The 17,253-nt window shown below is 42.1% G+C and overlaps 1 protein-coding gene across 1 annotated transcript in view; it reads left to right on the forward strand.

Moving 5' to 3' along the window:
- The window catches only part of LOC124798191 (RNA-binding protein 8A), a 49,582-nt gene that overhangs the window by 9,628 nt on the left and 22,701 nt on the right, over positions 1 to 17,253 (forward strand). The window contains exon 2 of the mRNA XM_047261487.1: positions 11,986 to 12,123. Coding sequence (XP_047117443.1) covers positions 11,986 to 12,123 — 138 coding nt within the window. The remainder of the gene's footprint in view (positions 1 to 11,985; positions 12,124 to 17,253) is intronic.

The following is a 17,253-nucleotide window of genomic DNA, read 5'->3' on the forward strand; positions in this document are numbered from 1 at the left end:
ACCTCGGGGAAGATCAGTTTGGATTCCGTAGAAATGTTGGGACACGTGAGGCAATACTGACTCTACGACTTATCTTAGAAGCTAGATTAAGGAAAGGCAAACCTATGTTTCTAGCATTTGTAGACTTAGAGAAAGCGTTTGACAATGTTGACTGGAATACGCTCTTTCAAATTCTGAAGGTGGCAGAGGTAAAATACAGGGAGGGAAATACTATTTACAATTTGTACAGAAACCAGACGACAGTCATAAAAGTGGAGGGGCATGAAATGGAAGCAGTGGTTGAGAAGGGAGTGAGACAGGGTTGTAGTCTCTCCCGATGTTATTCAAATCTGTATATTGAGCAAACAAAAGAAACAGTCGGAGTAGGTATTAAAATCCGTGGAGAAGAAATAGAAACTTTAAGATTCGCCAAGATTAACCTAATTATGTCATATATTGGAAAATTCGACTCGTTCCACATCATTACGAAATATCGTATTCATGATCCATGGAACTAGTATTAATCTAATCTAATCTAACCTACAATTTTTTTATGTCACCTGCTTTTGCTCAAGTACCTTTCATACTACATATTCCCTTTGAGTTATTGTTTGTTGGCTATTTTATGAAACGTTAGTGTCAATATATTTTATAGAAAATTCCTGCTTTGAAAGAAAAAATAAACAAACTCATTATGGGTCCAACCCCCCCCCCCCCCCCTTAGGCTTCCATGCTATAGAAAATTTCCTTTAGTAGGATTTCGTATTTCTCATCTCTACAACAATGCAAGTTAGTTTCTTGTTGGTTGGTATTCTTGATATTCACAACAATTGGTTTACTTTCAGAGGAAGTGATTGTTGATGTCAGTCCAGCTGTTATTTATCTTGTAAACTTGCAGTGAGTTAGTGCAGTTCCCAACACGTAGGCCTCCAGGAACTTTGGTGTCCTACACGGCAAAACGAAACCAAGTAAAAACACTGATGTTGTCAACAACATCCAAGATGGAATGAAAAGAAACACAACAAACGTAAACTTTATCTTCTGCAAGCTGGGATGGAACTAGTTAAATTGCGGGTTGAAGAAAGAAGTGCCAATGCAAGATGGTTATCTAACCAAATTGTTCAATCAATGGAGACTATTCCACAAAAGAAAAATCAAAGAAGTGACAACAGAAGCACGTCAGCCTCCTGCAGGGAAAGTTCGGTGCCATATTTGTGTAAGAAAAGCTAAAACAAAGCAGAAGTACAACAATCTAAGTAAACCAAAACAGTATTGTGGACAGTGTCATAAACATGTGTGTAACACACATTCAGAAAAAATTGTGAAGTGTCTCTCTTGCCTTGAAGTTGATGACTCTGAGTAGTCTATTGTACATGAACACATCTGTATTTTGTATTGTAATATGTCTATTTTTTATTCACTCAATCCAATATTTATAACAATTAACAATATTTATAAACCAATGCCTTAGTTAAAATACATAAACCATTTTGAAAGTTGTAATTTTTCGTCAGTAAACTTATTTAACACCTGTGGGCTTGACGAACCCCCCCCCCCACCCCACCCCCTTTGGCATCCAAGTTAGAAAAAAAACCTTGGGCGGCCTAGGGTTAATAAGAAAATTGGTCATTTAGAACAAGATACCAGTTAAGTGGGTCATAAGCAGAAGTTAAATTCTCATCCACTGTATTGGATAGGATCCAAAGTGGGATATAGTTGCTTGTAGGCTTTCAACGAGGTCACTTAGAGTATTCTTATTGCAACATCTGACGTACTCAACAGGGCATTTCAGCCCCCAATGACAATAAGCGCAGAGGTGTTTACTTTATATTCAGGGATGCATTAAATTTCTCAGAAACTACCATTTTTCTGGATATCAATTTTTTCCAGTTACCGCTACCCCCTCATTAGCCCAACTATACAGATTTGTGATACAGTGAAACCCCTATTTTACACTTTTGCGTGGTCCAGACTTTAAAAAATGCAGAATTGAGGAAAATGTAGCAAAATCACATTTTTGGCATACATGATTAAAAATCGCAATCATTTCCAATACTTTGTGGTAATCTGTCTAACTGAAGGAAATTAAATGTACAATACAATGTTTATGCAATAAGTGTGATAATGAATTTCATCAGTCCTTTAAAATATCTCAGATGTGGAACAGCAATTAAAAACTCGTCAAAAATTGAAATTGGTACCTGGATACAAGATAATCAAAGCTATTTTCTAACATGCTACGACCACAAGTTATATGATCAGAACATGTGGTTTTGAGAGATCATTATTTGTACTCACCCAAATATAAAAAAAGTTAAGCATTTTGAATTAAATCAGAAACATCTCAGCAACTAAGCGGTTAAACCATAAGCATCTGCTTGGTGACAGACTTTGTCACCATTGCTGAAACTATTTAATGCTTTTATTATGAGCCACATTTCATATGTTCACCACAGTTAAAGTGTTATTTTATGCTTGATGAGAGAAACAGAGATGTGAAAAAATGAGTTTAGTTCCCCAGTTGACATTACAAGCTTATTAGAAGTTGGCTCAGTGAATTTCTGTTTACTATGTAAAACATAAGAAATGTGAGGTGCTAGAGTTACGTTTAATGCTGTCTGTCATCGCTGCTAATCTTTGTGATGTACAGTGTGTGATTTAAAGTATATACATGAGTAGTGTGGGTGGTTGTTGCAACGGTATCATGTCAGACTTGTACACAAAAGTCTTTAAAATGTGCTTTCGCAGAACCTTTGCCCTACTTCCTTGTGACATCTGTCGTAGTACATCATCTGCATGAAAAATATATTTTCAGAACTCATAAAATGCTTTCACTCCTACCTGTACTCCCTTCATTGAAGGACCACTCCCTCTCTCCACACATCAAGTAGCTGAGCTTATTTTACGTATGTTAGTGTTGTGTATTGGGTGACTTTACAAGTCGCCACCCAATAAAAGTTCACTGGCTGGAAATGGGCAGTGTTTCCTCAATTATGGTCAAGCATATTTTTCGAGACTCAGTGCTTGAATTTAAAAGTTTTGATGATTGATATTGTTGCTGAATACAGTACACCAGAATTACATCCAAGAAGATGAGACTGAGTTATATGTGGCACAAGAAAAGGTGGTGGCTGGTCCCCTTCGTAATGTATTGGCTGGGTTGGAAAACTTTGTGTCGACTGTCTTGTTTTTCTATTACCTCTGAAACCTAGCAGTAGTTGCATCATAATTGCGTGGTGAAGTTAAATGTTGGGTTACAAACAACCACCGTGGATTACATCAGCATCGCCCCTCTCACGTCTCTCCTCTCCACAATGGCCTAAAATATTTCTTTAACCCCGCCACCTCCTGCGGGTTTTGGGGTAAGAATAGGCCCGCGGTATTCCTGCCTGTCGTAAGAGGCGACTACAAGGAGTCTCCAATGTTTTGGCCATAGTGTGATGGTCCCCTCTTGGGTTTAGCCTCCCTTTTTCCAAATTTCCGTTGTTAGTGCATGCCATTTGGGGAAGGACGCCTTACGTGGTGTTTTTCTCTTGGTCCATCATGCACCACCATCTTGCATGCTACCTATTGTCGTGTGGCGGGATTTACACCCAACGTCTTGTGCGCAATCCCCTTCAACTGTGGACCCTTTCAACACCTAAAATCCAGCGCGGTAGCCAGTCTGTTGTGGTGGGGTTGTCATTTACCCTCTTGGTGGTAGCCCCTTGACCACACAGGGATCGCACTACAGATGCCAGAGCTGTTTCCTCCCCACGCATGCCAAGGAGTATGTGCCTATCTTGTCTGGGGCACGGGGACTCCGGGCAACAGGATATCAGCCAGGTACCCGTTGCTTTGGCTGGGTGGTGCCCTTGGGGAGAGCCCTCGTTCAGAGTAAGTGGCATCTGGGCAGATGTGGCGCAATGAAGCGCAATAAATCACACCAAGCTGGTGGTCGCACGGCCACCAGCGTCTCTAAGCAGGCAGAGTTGACTTTGATGCTGCGCAATATGACCCTCAGTCATTCCCTTCGTTGGCTGCGCCGTGGGAGGGACGCCGATCTAGTGCCAAGCGGGAGCCTTATGTCCCACAATACCTTGTCTGCAGCAGGACTGATGGTGATTCCTTTCTTACGATGAAGTCTCTGTTTTTTGTGGAACACCTGGAGGATAAGTTTGGGGAAGTGGCGGGGTTGTCTAAAATGAGGAATGGGTCCATCCTCCTCAAGACGTCCTCCCCAACCCAGTCACGAGCGTTGCTCTTGTGTGATAAGCTGGGTGACGTCCCTGTTACTGTCACTCCCCACAGTAGCTTAAATATGGTCCAGGAGATTATTTACCATCGTGACCTATTGTTACAATCCGACGACAAGCTGAGAGCCGACTTGGAACAACGTGGTGTACATTTTGGCCGTCGTGTACACAGAGGACCCAAGACTAACAGGGTGGCCAGCGGTGCCTTTATCTTGGCCTTCGAGGGTGATGTCTTGCCCGAGAAGGTCAAGGTAATGGTTTACCGTTGTGACGTCAAGCCATACGTCCCTCCCCCGATGCGGTGCTTCCAGTGCTGGAAGTTTGGGCATATGTCCTCCCGTTGCCCATCCAGCGCCACATGTCGAGATTGTGGACACCCCTCTCATCCCGATTCTCCACGTGCGACTCCGCCTCTATGTGTCAACTGTGGGGAGAACCACTCTCCTTGCTCGCCGGATTGCCCCGTTCTTCATAAGGAGTGGAAGATAATGGAATTTAATACCCTGGACCGGCTTACTTATCAAGAGGCCAAACTGAAATTTGAACAGTTGTATCCTGCTTCCCTTCGAACATCTTACGCTGCAGCCACGTTATCGTCGCCCTCGCGAGCGGCGGTTGTCGCCTCATCTGTGCCACCTTCAGTGGGCTCTCGGGGCCGTGCGTCTCTGTCTGCCCCCCTCGTGTCTGGGGGCAAGCCGTCCTCTGTTGCCCCCTTAGCAGTTGGGGGCAAACCCTCTTCTGTCGCTCCCCCCACGCTTACTTCGTGAGTGACACCTGCTCCACAACTGGGGGCTCGATCCCTCCCCCTCCTTCTCCGCCGGCGTTGACTCTGCCGGTTCCTCTCTCGCGGAAGGGGTCCCTCGGGGCTCTCCCTTCCTCCGTTTCTTCTCCTACTCAGCCGGATGTCAGCCGGTGGCTGAAGGTTCCGCCACCTGCTGGTTGTAGGGCTTCTGCGTCGTCGTCAGCTTCCGACGCTCCTTCAGAGAAGCTCTCCCAGCCCTCTACCTCTAAGGACAGATGCGAGGAGGAGGAACGGAATGTGTCCAAGAAGCAGGACGTTCCGGCGGTTTCAGTATCGCCTGCTGTAAATAGTTCTGGCTCCAGGGATGAGGTGGAGATCCTCGCCTCTGCCGCGGATCTTGCCCTCACGGAACCCTCGGGGGCCTTTCCTATGGACACAGCTGTCTCTTCCCCGGTGGCGGCAGTTGGCTCTGAGGCGCCGTCTGCCTCTTAGTCGCCTTCACGCCCTCCCAGTCCCTTCCTGCTTCCATTCTCCAGTGGAACTGCGGCAGTTATTTCCACCACCTGCCTGAGCTCCGGATGCTTCTGAGTGTTTCCCCTGTTCTCTGCATTACTCTGCAGGAAACTTGGTTTCCAGCAATGCGGACCCCTGCCCTTTGTGGTTATTGGGGATACTATAAGAACCGCGCTGCCTGTCAACGAGCGTCTGGTGTGGTTTGCCTCTTTGTTCACCACTCTGTCTGTAGCTCGCCAGTACCCCTTCTGACGCCTTTGGAGGCAGTCGCTGCCAGGGTTGAGCTCTCGCCGGCTATTACTGTTTGCTCTGTTTACATTCCTCCGGATGGGGAGCTCCCCCGACATGTCTTGGCTACGCTGCTGGCTCAACTCCCGCCACCATTGCTGCTTCTGGGCGATTTCAATGCCCGCAACCCTCTATGGGGTGGGACTGTCTCTGATGACCGCAGTCGTGCTGTGGAGCATGTGTTGGCTCAGCTCGACCTTAGCCTCTTGAACACCGGTGCTTTCACGCATTTCAGTGTGGCCCTTGGCTCGTTCTCGGCCATCGATCTCTCTCTTTGCAGCCCCGGACTTGTCCCATCCCTCCACTGGAGAGTGCATCCTGACCTGTGTGGTAGTGACCATTTTCCCATCTATTTGTCACTGCCCCAGCGTCATTTTTCTGGGCGCCTGCCCCGCTGGGCTCTCAACAGGGCTGACTGGCCGGCTTTTACTTCCGCTGCCACCATTGCGTCTCCCCCACAGGGTGACATTGACGAGGTGGTCCGTGTCTTGACCACGTCAATCATTTCTGCGGCCGAGGCTGCCATCCCCCGCTCTTCTGGTCTCCCCCGGAGGCAGGCTGTACCCTGGTGGTCGCCGGAGATTGCTTGAGGCTATTCGCGACCGTAGGCGGGCTCTCCAGCGTCATAGGCGGCACCTGTCTCTGGAGACCCTCATCGTCTTTAAGAGGCTCCGTGCCTTGGCCCGTCATCTTATTGCATGGCGCAAGCAGGAGTGCTGGGAGAGGTATGTCTCATCCTTGGGCTCCCGTGTCTCTCCCTCGCTCGTGTGGTCCCGGATCCGGCGGATTTATGGATACCGGACCCCTATGGGCGTTTGCACGGACGCTGCTACCATTGCTGAACTCCTTGCCGTGCACTTTGCTACGAGCTCTGCGACTGCCACATACCCCCCCCCCCCCCCCCCCCCCCCCCTCCCTTCCGGGTCCGTGCACCTACGCCTCCCTGGTGTTTGCCCCGGCCGTCCATCCGTCTGGACCTGGCATAGGGACCCAAGGACTCAGTTCCGCCTGTGGCCTTCCATCGCCGTTTTCTTGTGCTCCTCGCCCCATTTTCGTGCTGTGAGACTGTCTACACTGATGGTTCCCTGGTTGATGGTCGCACTGCCTACGCTTTTGCTCACACTGCCCATGTTGAACAGTGCTCCTTGCCGGCTGGCTGCAGTATTTTTACTGCAGAGCTGGTGGCCATATTGCGCGCTCTTGAGCATATGCGTTCCTGCTCAGGTACGTCCATCGTCATCTGCAGTGGCTCCCTGAGCAGCCTCCAGGCCATCGACCGCTGCTATCCCTCTTCTCCTCTGGTATCCTCTATTCGGGAGTCTGTTTCCGCCATTACTTGCTCTGGTCGTTCGGTGGTCTTTGTTTGGACGCCAGGTCACGTTGGCATCCTGGGGAACGAACGTGTCGACAGGCTGGCCAAAGGGGCGATCGACGCCCCAGCTTTGGAGATCGGCCTCCCGGCTCGTGATCAGCAGTTGGTGTTGTGCCGTAAGGTGCTTGGGATGTGGGCTGCTGAGTGGCGTGGCCTGCCATCCCCGAATAAACTGCGGGCTGTTAAGGAGACGACCGATGTGTGGCGGTCCTCCCTGCAGGCTTCTCGCAGGGACTCTGTCATCCTGTGTCAGCTGGGCATTGGCCATACCTACCTGACGCACGGCCATCTTTTGCATCAGGAGGATCCCCCCCTGTGTTGGTGTGGGTCCCGGCTGACGGTCGCCACATTCTGTTGGAGTGTCCCCGACTGCGCACCCTCCGGCAGTCTTTTAATCTCCCGGGCACTTTGCCTTCGGTTTTATGTGACGATGCCTCCATGGCTGACGACGTTTTAAATTTTATTCGTGGTAGTCCTTTTTATGGTTCCATTTAGGGAGGTCCTGCACCTTTCCCTTTCTGTGTCTCTTGTCCTCGAGTCTCTCCTATTTGGTTGCAGATTTTTGTGTGTAGTCGGCTGGTTGACTTTCCCTTTTTTTGTTCTCGTGGTCAGTCAACCAGTCTCCGGCCATCTTCTTTTCTTCTGTTTCTTTCTGTCTGGTGTTCATCTGTACTCTTCTAGTCTGTAGTGTTTGTTGCCGCATTTGTGTTCTTTCAGTGCCTGGGGGGGGAGTCTCCTTCCCCTTGGGGTTTTACCTGCTTCACAAATTTATGTCTCGCCTGTTTTTGGAATGGGGGACTGATGACCTTCGCTGTTTAGTCCCCCTTAAACATCCCAACAACCACCACCTAACCCCGCCACCACCAGTGCTGTGAACTGTCTCTTTTGTGCCACTTATAGCTCATTCAGTCACATCAAATGTCAATAATAAGAAAATTGTACAAGACCAAGTGATACGTTGAGTAAGAACTTAGAATTGAGGTAAACCTTACTTGGAAGAAACATAAAATTGGGGAATTTTTAGCATTGATCTTATAGGTTTTTCACTGGGGCTATGAATTTATGCTGTGGAATTGTTAAAAACATAAAACTGGAGAACTTAAAATCAAAATTCCACTCTATTATGATTTCTGAAGACAGTTGTTCAGTACAGGAAGCTGAATAATTTACTGTGTGCCTTCCATAGCTGTGCAAATTGACAGATTAATTGAAAACATTGTGTTGGTGCTATATACATTGTCTACTTGGGAAAGGTCAACATTCGATGTTAGCATATTATCTATCTATCAGTCTACACCTATATAAATTGAAGTCCTTGCTATGGTTCTGTCTGTATGTTTGGGCTAATCTCAGGAACTATTGTAATGATTGTGATATGATTTAATAAGTATGACTGTTTACGAGATAAGTTTGTGTATATAACTTACAAATATTTGCACGCGTTGGCTGAACTATGATGAAAACTGCTGTGAAGATGATATCGTTACCATCTAGCAGTGAATGGCAGAAGTCCTTGTTATTGCAATTGCTCGTGCAGTGCTCCGTAGCAGTGCTGCATGGCAGCAGGTGCTTGGTATTGATGTTATGTGGTAGAGGGTACTTTACATCTGTGTTAGATGGTGAAGGAAGGAGGCTTCATAGTGATCTTGTGTGGTAGTGGATGCTTCTTACAAATTTTACTGTGGTGGAGGGTGCTCTTTACTGATTTTGTGTGGTAGATGGTGCTTTGTATTATTAGTGTTGCGTACCAAAGGATGCTTTGTAGCAATGTTACATTACAGAGGATGCTTGAGTGCCAGTGTTGAATGACAAAGGGTGCTTCACAATAGTGTTGCGAGGCAGAAGCACTTCATTTTGAAGTTGTCACAGATTTTCCATCTTATTGAAGTTACATGTCAGAGGCTGCTTGATACCAGTATTGCGAGGTAGCTTCATACAAATGTTCCATGGCATAGAATGCATTCTACCAAGATTACATGGCTAATGGTGCTTTGTACCAATGTTGCATTTCGGAGTGTACTCCTTAGCGATGTTATGTTGCAGTGGGTGCTTTGCACCAATGCTACATTGTGTAGGGTACTTCTTACCAATTTTATGAGGCAGAGGGTGCTTTATAATGGTGTTTCATGGCAGAAGTGCTTTGAACGAGTTTTGCATGGCAGAGGGTGTTCCATACCAATGTTGCATGACAGAGGGTGCCTTGTACCATGTTGTGAGATGGACGGTGTACCATACTGATTGTGCGTGGCATTTGGGATGCTTTGTACTAGTGTTGTGTGGCAAAGTGTGCTCTGTGCCGATGTGCACTAGAGGTTGCTTCATAACAATGTTTCATGGCAGAGGGTGATGTTGCATGGCAGATGGTACTTCATGACAGCGTAAAACGTTGGAAAACGCAGGAAAAGGTCACACAGAAAATGTAGCTTGCACCAGGCTAACAATGATGTGGGGTGGCCAGAGTGTGACTGCAGCTTGCACCAACTGCTGTCACGGTCAGGTGGACCATTCCTTACTAGCACTGTACTTGGGTGGCTAGTAAGTGGCTGTAACTCACTGCAAACTGGCACTGCAGTTGGGCAGACCAATTGGCACGGTAGCTCGTAGCACCTGTCATTGCAATCAGGTATCACTCCGATCGCCAGTTAAATTTGAAACACACACAATTCGTGTCTCATGAGAACTTTCCTGGCATGTGATGTTTAAATCGTTTCTTAAATGAAAAAATTATGATACTCAGTGGTCTGAATTTTTGTCATGACCCTATACAGTGGCCCATCACCAAAATTACTTCTATGCCAGACAAGTTGTCTGACCACAACAGGTCACTAGTATTAAATAAACAAATTTACAGCGCAGAGTGGAAAATGTTTTCATTGAAAGATGCGGAATTTGATGTAAACATGTAGGACAGGGAATTACAGATAACTCATAAGCAAAAGGGTGTTAACATTATTATTATTATTATTATTATTATTATTATTCAGTGGAATTTTATAGCATTACTGCTAAAAATTGGACAGAATGATATGAATATTCCCACAACAACCCGTCATTTCTGGAGCTTGTTTCCTTATTTATATGTAGCACCCAATATTTTCTTTTATTTTGCCATTTTTGCTATAAACACTTGATAATTTTTGCAATTGTATGTTGAGATTTCATGATACACAAATTAGCCACACCTCTTTTAAACCAGATGACTCCAAAACACGAGTTATAGCATTACTAGTTACATAAAACGTTGGCTACCAATCAGCAGAAACATTTAGTATTGTTTGATTCATTCATTTACACACTTTCGACTATCACTCAAGTACAATGTTTTTTGCGAGAATTTTTTTTTATAAAATCACATTCTAAATACAATTTAAAGACTTAAAAGTATAAATATTCAGGATGATTAGGTAATAACAACCGAAGTCTGCCTTCAGCTGTCGGAGACTGGTCATTGTGTGTGTGTGTGTGTGTGTGTGTGTGTTCTATTTTTGATGAAAGCCTTGTTGGCCAAAAGCTCACTTTTCAACAGTCTTTTTGTTGTGCCAACCTGCAACTCAGCATCTCCGCTATGTGGTAAGTGGCAACTATCCTTTTCCTAATATTGTGACATTCCGTCACGGATTTTTCAGGATGATTAGGTCTTTTTTATGCTAAAGGTAGCCATATAACTTGGTCTTTTACAGTTCTGTCCACTGCTGGCACTGGAGTAACTCACTCCATCTATGAGGATTGGAACTTTAATATTTGCATCTATTTATTTACATCTTCCACAAAATAGATATTCATTTCAAAGCTTTTCTGTCCTTTGGTGTAGTCACCAGCATTGTGTACAGCCTGTTTCCAGTGACATGGTAGTCGTAGGATGCCCTGTGGAATGCCTGCCAGTTGTACTGATAGTTCGAGTGGAGTGGTCTATTGCCCAACAGATCTCTTTAACAGTTCTGGAGCAAGTGCCATGAAGTGCTTCCTTCAGTTTAGGAACCAAGTTGAAGTCACGAGGGCTTAAGTACGGGGTGTGTGATGGGTGGTACAGCACATCTCAGCTCCATCGATCAAACAGTTCATTCACAGCTTGCACCAAATGCACATGAGCATTGTCCTACAAAATGATGGGAGGGTCCTACAGAAAGTGTTGCTGATTATTTCTCTCAGCTGTTCATTTTTGGAACACAGTCTGCAACCATCTTAGAGAAAGAATAAGCAACACTTTCTGCAGGACACAACCCCCATTCTGCAGGACAATGCTCATACAAGTAGGGTGCAAGTTGTGACTGATTTTTTTTTTTATTAATCGGCACGGAAGTGATGTACCACACACCACACTCCAAAGACTTAAGCCCTTGTGACTTCAACTTGAGTCTTAAATTGGGGCAAGCACTTCATAACTTTCATTTAAGAATTTTTAGAGGGATTTATCTGAACTATCAACACAATTGGTGCTACGAATGTTAACCTGCAGCTTCCACATGACTGGCAGTGGGTTATACCCAATGGTGGTGACCATTTTGAAGAACAGAAAAACTTTGAAACAGGTATATATTTTGTATAAATTGTAAATAAATAGTTGCCACTATTAAAGTTCCAATCCTCGTATGTAATAGTGTTTTAATTTGAAAACATACAACGAAGCTATATCTGAGTTTTGTTTGTCAACCTAGAGTTTTTGTTATAGTAATGCCGAACTTAATGTCAAGTTTTATATGACCTGTAAGAAAGTCAAAAAACAAGATTGGCAGATTCGTGCACATAATAAATATGACTTCTGTTGTCACATTTTTGTATCTAAACTATATACTTTTATAAAAAATATGAAGTATACTCCAATATCTGACTTTTATATTTGTGCTTCATGTTCACAGAGGGAATAGCACGTCTTAAGGAGAAGGCAAAGAAGAGAAAGGGTCGTGGGTTTGGTAGTGATAATTCTGCAAGAGAGGATATTAAAGAATATGAAAGCATGGATGCAGATGGAGATGAAGAGCCTGGTCCGCAGAGATGTAAGTATTCTGTTTATTTGAATTAAAATTGTATTATAATTTGCATCTCTTCCATGTTAAATATTGATTTTTACTTTGCTGCAATTTTTGTGCAGTTTGTTTAGTTATTCCAGAAGTGAGTGAGTATTTACCTTTGTTTGGGCCATGTGTCATATTTCTATGATTTTGAAAGAATCTGTGTAACTTTCAGAGACTTCATTTTTTCTCATTGAAAGTAACTGTGGTCATTATATCAAATAGAACCACATCAATTGAAAAGGGAAAAAAGTTTACACTACAAGCAAGATAGCAGAAACAATCTTATGAACTACTGGAATAAAAGCAATAGTAGCATGGCTGTTGTACACAAAAGAAAAGACATATTTGTCAATGTATTAAAGAGCAAGGGTTGAGAGAATGCAGAAGCAAGTGAATGAAAGATATGCAAGTTTTGGATGGATGCAAAAGTTGCCTCCAGCATTGGACCAGAGAAACCCAAATTTGAGAAAGAAATTAAAACCAAAAACAGATTTTTTTGTTTTTGTCAGACCTTTTCAGAATTTGGTAAAAAGATGCTTTTTTCTGTCTCATGTAGTATCAGTAATAAAGCTTTATGTTTTGATCAATTTTATATTTGTTTTTGTACTCCTGAAGTGATGATTCTTTAGTAATGGAATGTTTATGAAAGGAAAGTGTTATCGCATTTCTCCTTATTCTTTAATAATCATTACAGACTCTGAGGTCTTACCACAGTCAAGTGCTGTTTTTCAATAGCTAGTTCATATGTTTTATTTCTTTTCCTGACTTTGTTTCTTTCTCTAAAGAAAATATTTTTACTAACTTTAATCTTCTAATCCCATGCTTAATATGAATGCAGTCTCAGCCCTTGTGAGGCAAACTGAGGAGCTACTTGATTGAGAAGTAGTGGCCCCGGTCTTGTAAACTGCCATATGAATGGGAGAGGAGTTTGCTGACCACAAGCCCCTACATATCGGCACCCAGTGATGCCTGTGGGCTGAGGATGACACGGCGACTGGTCAGTACCATTGGACCTCCATAGCCTGTTCGGGTGGAGTGTGTTTTTTTTTAATATGGGTGCCGTAGAGTATGCGTTGTCAAAGCATACACATTTGTTCACCTCATAAATGTGCTTAGGTACTCAGAAGAAGCAGATTGTATACGTCTTTCACAATTATGTTTGATACATTGTGCCCATTGAAGTAAGATCTGGTCAGATTTTTAATACTCTAAAAATTTGCAAAAATTGAAATAATGAATATTTACTTCTCATGTTTACTGTATGCCAGTGATTGGATGCATGACACTGCACATGTAGTTAGAAATATACATTGTGTCAGACAAAGGCTTCTGAAATGGTTGTGACAAAAATTTGTGACTCGTTTTCAAGATACATTCCTCACACATAGAAGAAAACAAATGAACAAGGGTCTGAAAGCTCTTTATCTTCATGTTAAACATCATTTTTTAACATATTTTTTGTAGTACTTCAACAATGTAAAACATACAGGAACAGAACTCACCAGAATACATGAGGAAACAGTTCCATGAAATATTCAAAATATCCTCCATTAATATTGATATATGCATTGCTCTGCTGTCATATTGAGTCCTGGTTGGGCTTACGTACACTTAGAGTACTTTGTACGGTTTCACTGCTTTCAGCAATACAAGTATGTAGGCTTAAAGTATCTACTGGTGCTTTACATGTAAGGGCTTTCAAATTCCTCTAAAAATAAAAATGAAAAACCTCTTGATTTTGGGTCTGGAGAATGTGGAAACCAGGTGAAAATACTCCTGATTAGGATACTGTAAATTTTGGAGCCAAAAGATTTAAGTAAAATTGAAAATAATAAAAATAATAATAACTGTAATAACCGTATGGCCATTGGCCTGGTGAATGTATTTTACTTGGACACCACATCAGTGACTTGTATGTCCCAGATCCTGTGGAACTCAGTGCACGTAGACAGTCACCCATCCAATTGCTAACCAGCCCAAATGTTGCTTACAGGTGATTTGGTGACAACGAATGTTTCCAATGTGACAAGGATGTAATATTGTGATGTCCAGAGCAAGAACCATAGATTGATCATCAGTTCCCTTCGGTTTTGTTAAAGATGTTTCTTATTAATTGTATAAATAATTAATAAGAAACATCTTAATAATTTATGATGAACATATTGATAGTTTATAAGCAACATATTGATAGTTTATAAGCAACATATTGATAGTTTATAAGCAACATATTGATAGTTTATAAGCAACATATTGATAGTTTATAAGCAGCATATTGATAGTTTATAAGCAGCATATTGATAGTTTATAAGCAGCATCGTGATAGTTTATAAGCAGCATCGTGATAGTTTATAAGCAGCATCGTGATAGTTTATAAGCAGCATTGTGATAGTTTATAAGCAGCATCGTGATAGTTTATAAGCAGCATCGTGATAGTTAATTAGAAACAACTTTAATAATATTGAAGGAACAGATGCCCAATCTATGGAGTGTAATTGATCTCTATTGTTCTCTTGCTCTGGGTCTCATAATATTAATACTAAATTAATGAAGATTTGTATATGCTCCCAGATTTGTTAACAGTAGGTTCAGTCAACACACAAATATTACAAAACTAAAATGGGAATCTGTTGAGACGGCAATGTTCTTTTATGAAACACGTCTGAGAAAATTTAGAGTACTGACATTTGTAGCTGATTGCAGAATGATTTTACTGCCACCAACGTATGTTTTGTATTAAGGACCACAAAGATGAGAAGAATTATGGCTTGTATGGAGGCATAAAGATAGTTATTTTTTCCCACACTCCATTTGTGAGTGAAGCAGAAGAAGAAGTGACCAGTAGTGGTACAACATACCTTCCTGCATGCATTGTATGATGGCTTGCCGAGTATGTATGTAGATGTGTGTTTAGAAATATTAAAAACAAGCACATAGAGTAAAAAAGTAAAAAAAATGATGACACTTCTTCAAAAACTAAGTTAATTAACCTGAGGTGCGTAATTCCTACTAAACTTGGACGTACTATTAAACGTCAGGATTAAAGTAAGACGTAAAGACTAAGGGTCAAATCATAGAAGTAAACCTCTTCTGTATAGGTAGCCTTCCACGAGTCACAATGATCATAATAAAGCATTAAAGTACTTCAGATTTCAAAGTAGTAGCAATTATAAATACATAGACATTAATAAAGAGAATACGTGAACACCTGAAAGTGATCTAGCTAATTAAGTCAGTATTTAAAACTACTTTAAATCGCAATAAATTATCATCTCAGAAGCGATACAAAACAAAAGAAGAGCTTAAAGTTGAGAGATCTACATATGCACCAAATTATTGCAAACAAAATGCGTATGAAATCAGTAAGCAAAAATTTACACAAAATATTTTATTTATTTTTATTTATTTACACATCAAGTTACATGGGACCAAACTGACGAGCAAATGTCCAAGGTCATGGAACATGTCAGTACATGAAATTACAACATAAAAGTAATAGCAGATAAAAATAAATGTTTATGAACCCAAAAAAAGTCAGTCCATAAGTTTAAGTAAACGCAATCAACAGTACAACAAGAATCCGCTTAATTTTTCAAGGAACTCCTCTACAGAATAGGAGGAGTGACCCTTGAGGAAACTCATTAGTTTCAATTTAAAAACACGTGGATTACTGCTAAGATTTTTGAATTCGAGTGGTAGCTTATTGAAAATGGATGCAGCAGTATACAGCACACCTTTCTGCACAAGACTTAAGGAAGCCCGATCCAAATGCGGGTTTGATTTCTGTTGAGTATTAACTGAGTGAAAGCTGCTTATTCTTGGGAATAAGCTAATATTGTTAACAAGAAATGATAATAAGGAATATATTTATTGAGAGGGCAGTGTCAAAATATGCAGACTCATGAACAGGGGTCACTAGGAGGTTCACGAACTTACACCACTTATTGCCCGAACCACCCATTTCTGAGCCAAAAATATCCTTTTCGAATGGGAAGAGTTACCCCAGAATATACCACCATACGACATACGCGAATGAAAATAAGCAAAGTAGACAAATTTTCATGTCAAACGATCACTCACTTCAGATACCGTTCAAATAGTAAAAATGGCAGCGTTAAGTCATTGAACAAGATCCTGAATGTGGGCTTTCCATGACAGCTTACTATCTATCTGAACACCTAGAAATTTGAACCGTTCAATTTCACAAATCATATGCCCATTCTGTGAAATTAAAGCGTCAGGTTTTGTTGAATTGTGTGTTAGAAACTGTAAAAACTGAGTCTTACTGTGATTTAGCATTAGTTTATTTTCTACAAGGCCTGAACTTAGGTCATGAACTGCACTGTTTGAAACCGAGCCAATGTTGCACACAATATCCTTTACTACCAAGCTAGTGTCCTCAGCAAACAGAAATATTTTAGAGTTACCCGTGTTACTAGAGGGCATATCATTTATATAAATAATGAACAGGAGTGGCTCCAACATTGATCCCTGGGGCACCCTCCCCCTCCCCCCCCCCCCCCCAACCCATCCCTACACACACACACACACACACACACGCTTAACTGTACCCCACTCAGACCCCACATCACAGCCATTCTCAATATTGTGAATAATGACCTTTTGCTGTCTGCTGCTAAGGTAAGAAGTGAACCAATTGTGAGCTACTGCCTGTATTCTGTAGTGGTCCAAGTTCTGGAGCAATATTTTGTGTCAACACAATCAAATACCTTAGTTAAATCAAAATATATGCCTAGCGTTCGAAACCTTTTGTTTAATGCATTCAGTACCTTACAAAGAAAAGAGGATATAGCATTTTCAGTTGTTAAACAACTTCAAAAGCCGAACATTTGATAGCAAATTGTGTGATATAAAATGATCAATTATACTTACATACACAACTTTTCAATAACTTTTGCAAACACTGATGGCATAGAAATAGGTCTAAAATTATCACATTATCCCTTTCTCCCTTTTTAGAAATCAGCTTTACTACTGACTACTTTAATTGTTCAGGAAACTGACCATTCCTAAGGGAAAAATTACAAATATGGCTAAATACAGGGCTAACATGTGAATCACAGTACTTTAATATTCTGCTAGCCACTCTGTCAT

Source organism: Schistocerca piceifrons, chromosome 5 (assembly GCF_021461385.2).
Source record: "Schistocerca piceifrons isolate TAMUIC-IGC-003096 chromosome 5, iqSchPice1.1, whole genome shotgun sequence".
Classification (NCBI taxonomy): Eukaryota; Metazoa; Arthropoda; class Insecta; order Orthoptera; family Acrididae; genus Schistocerca; species Schistocerca piceifrons.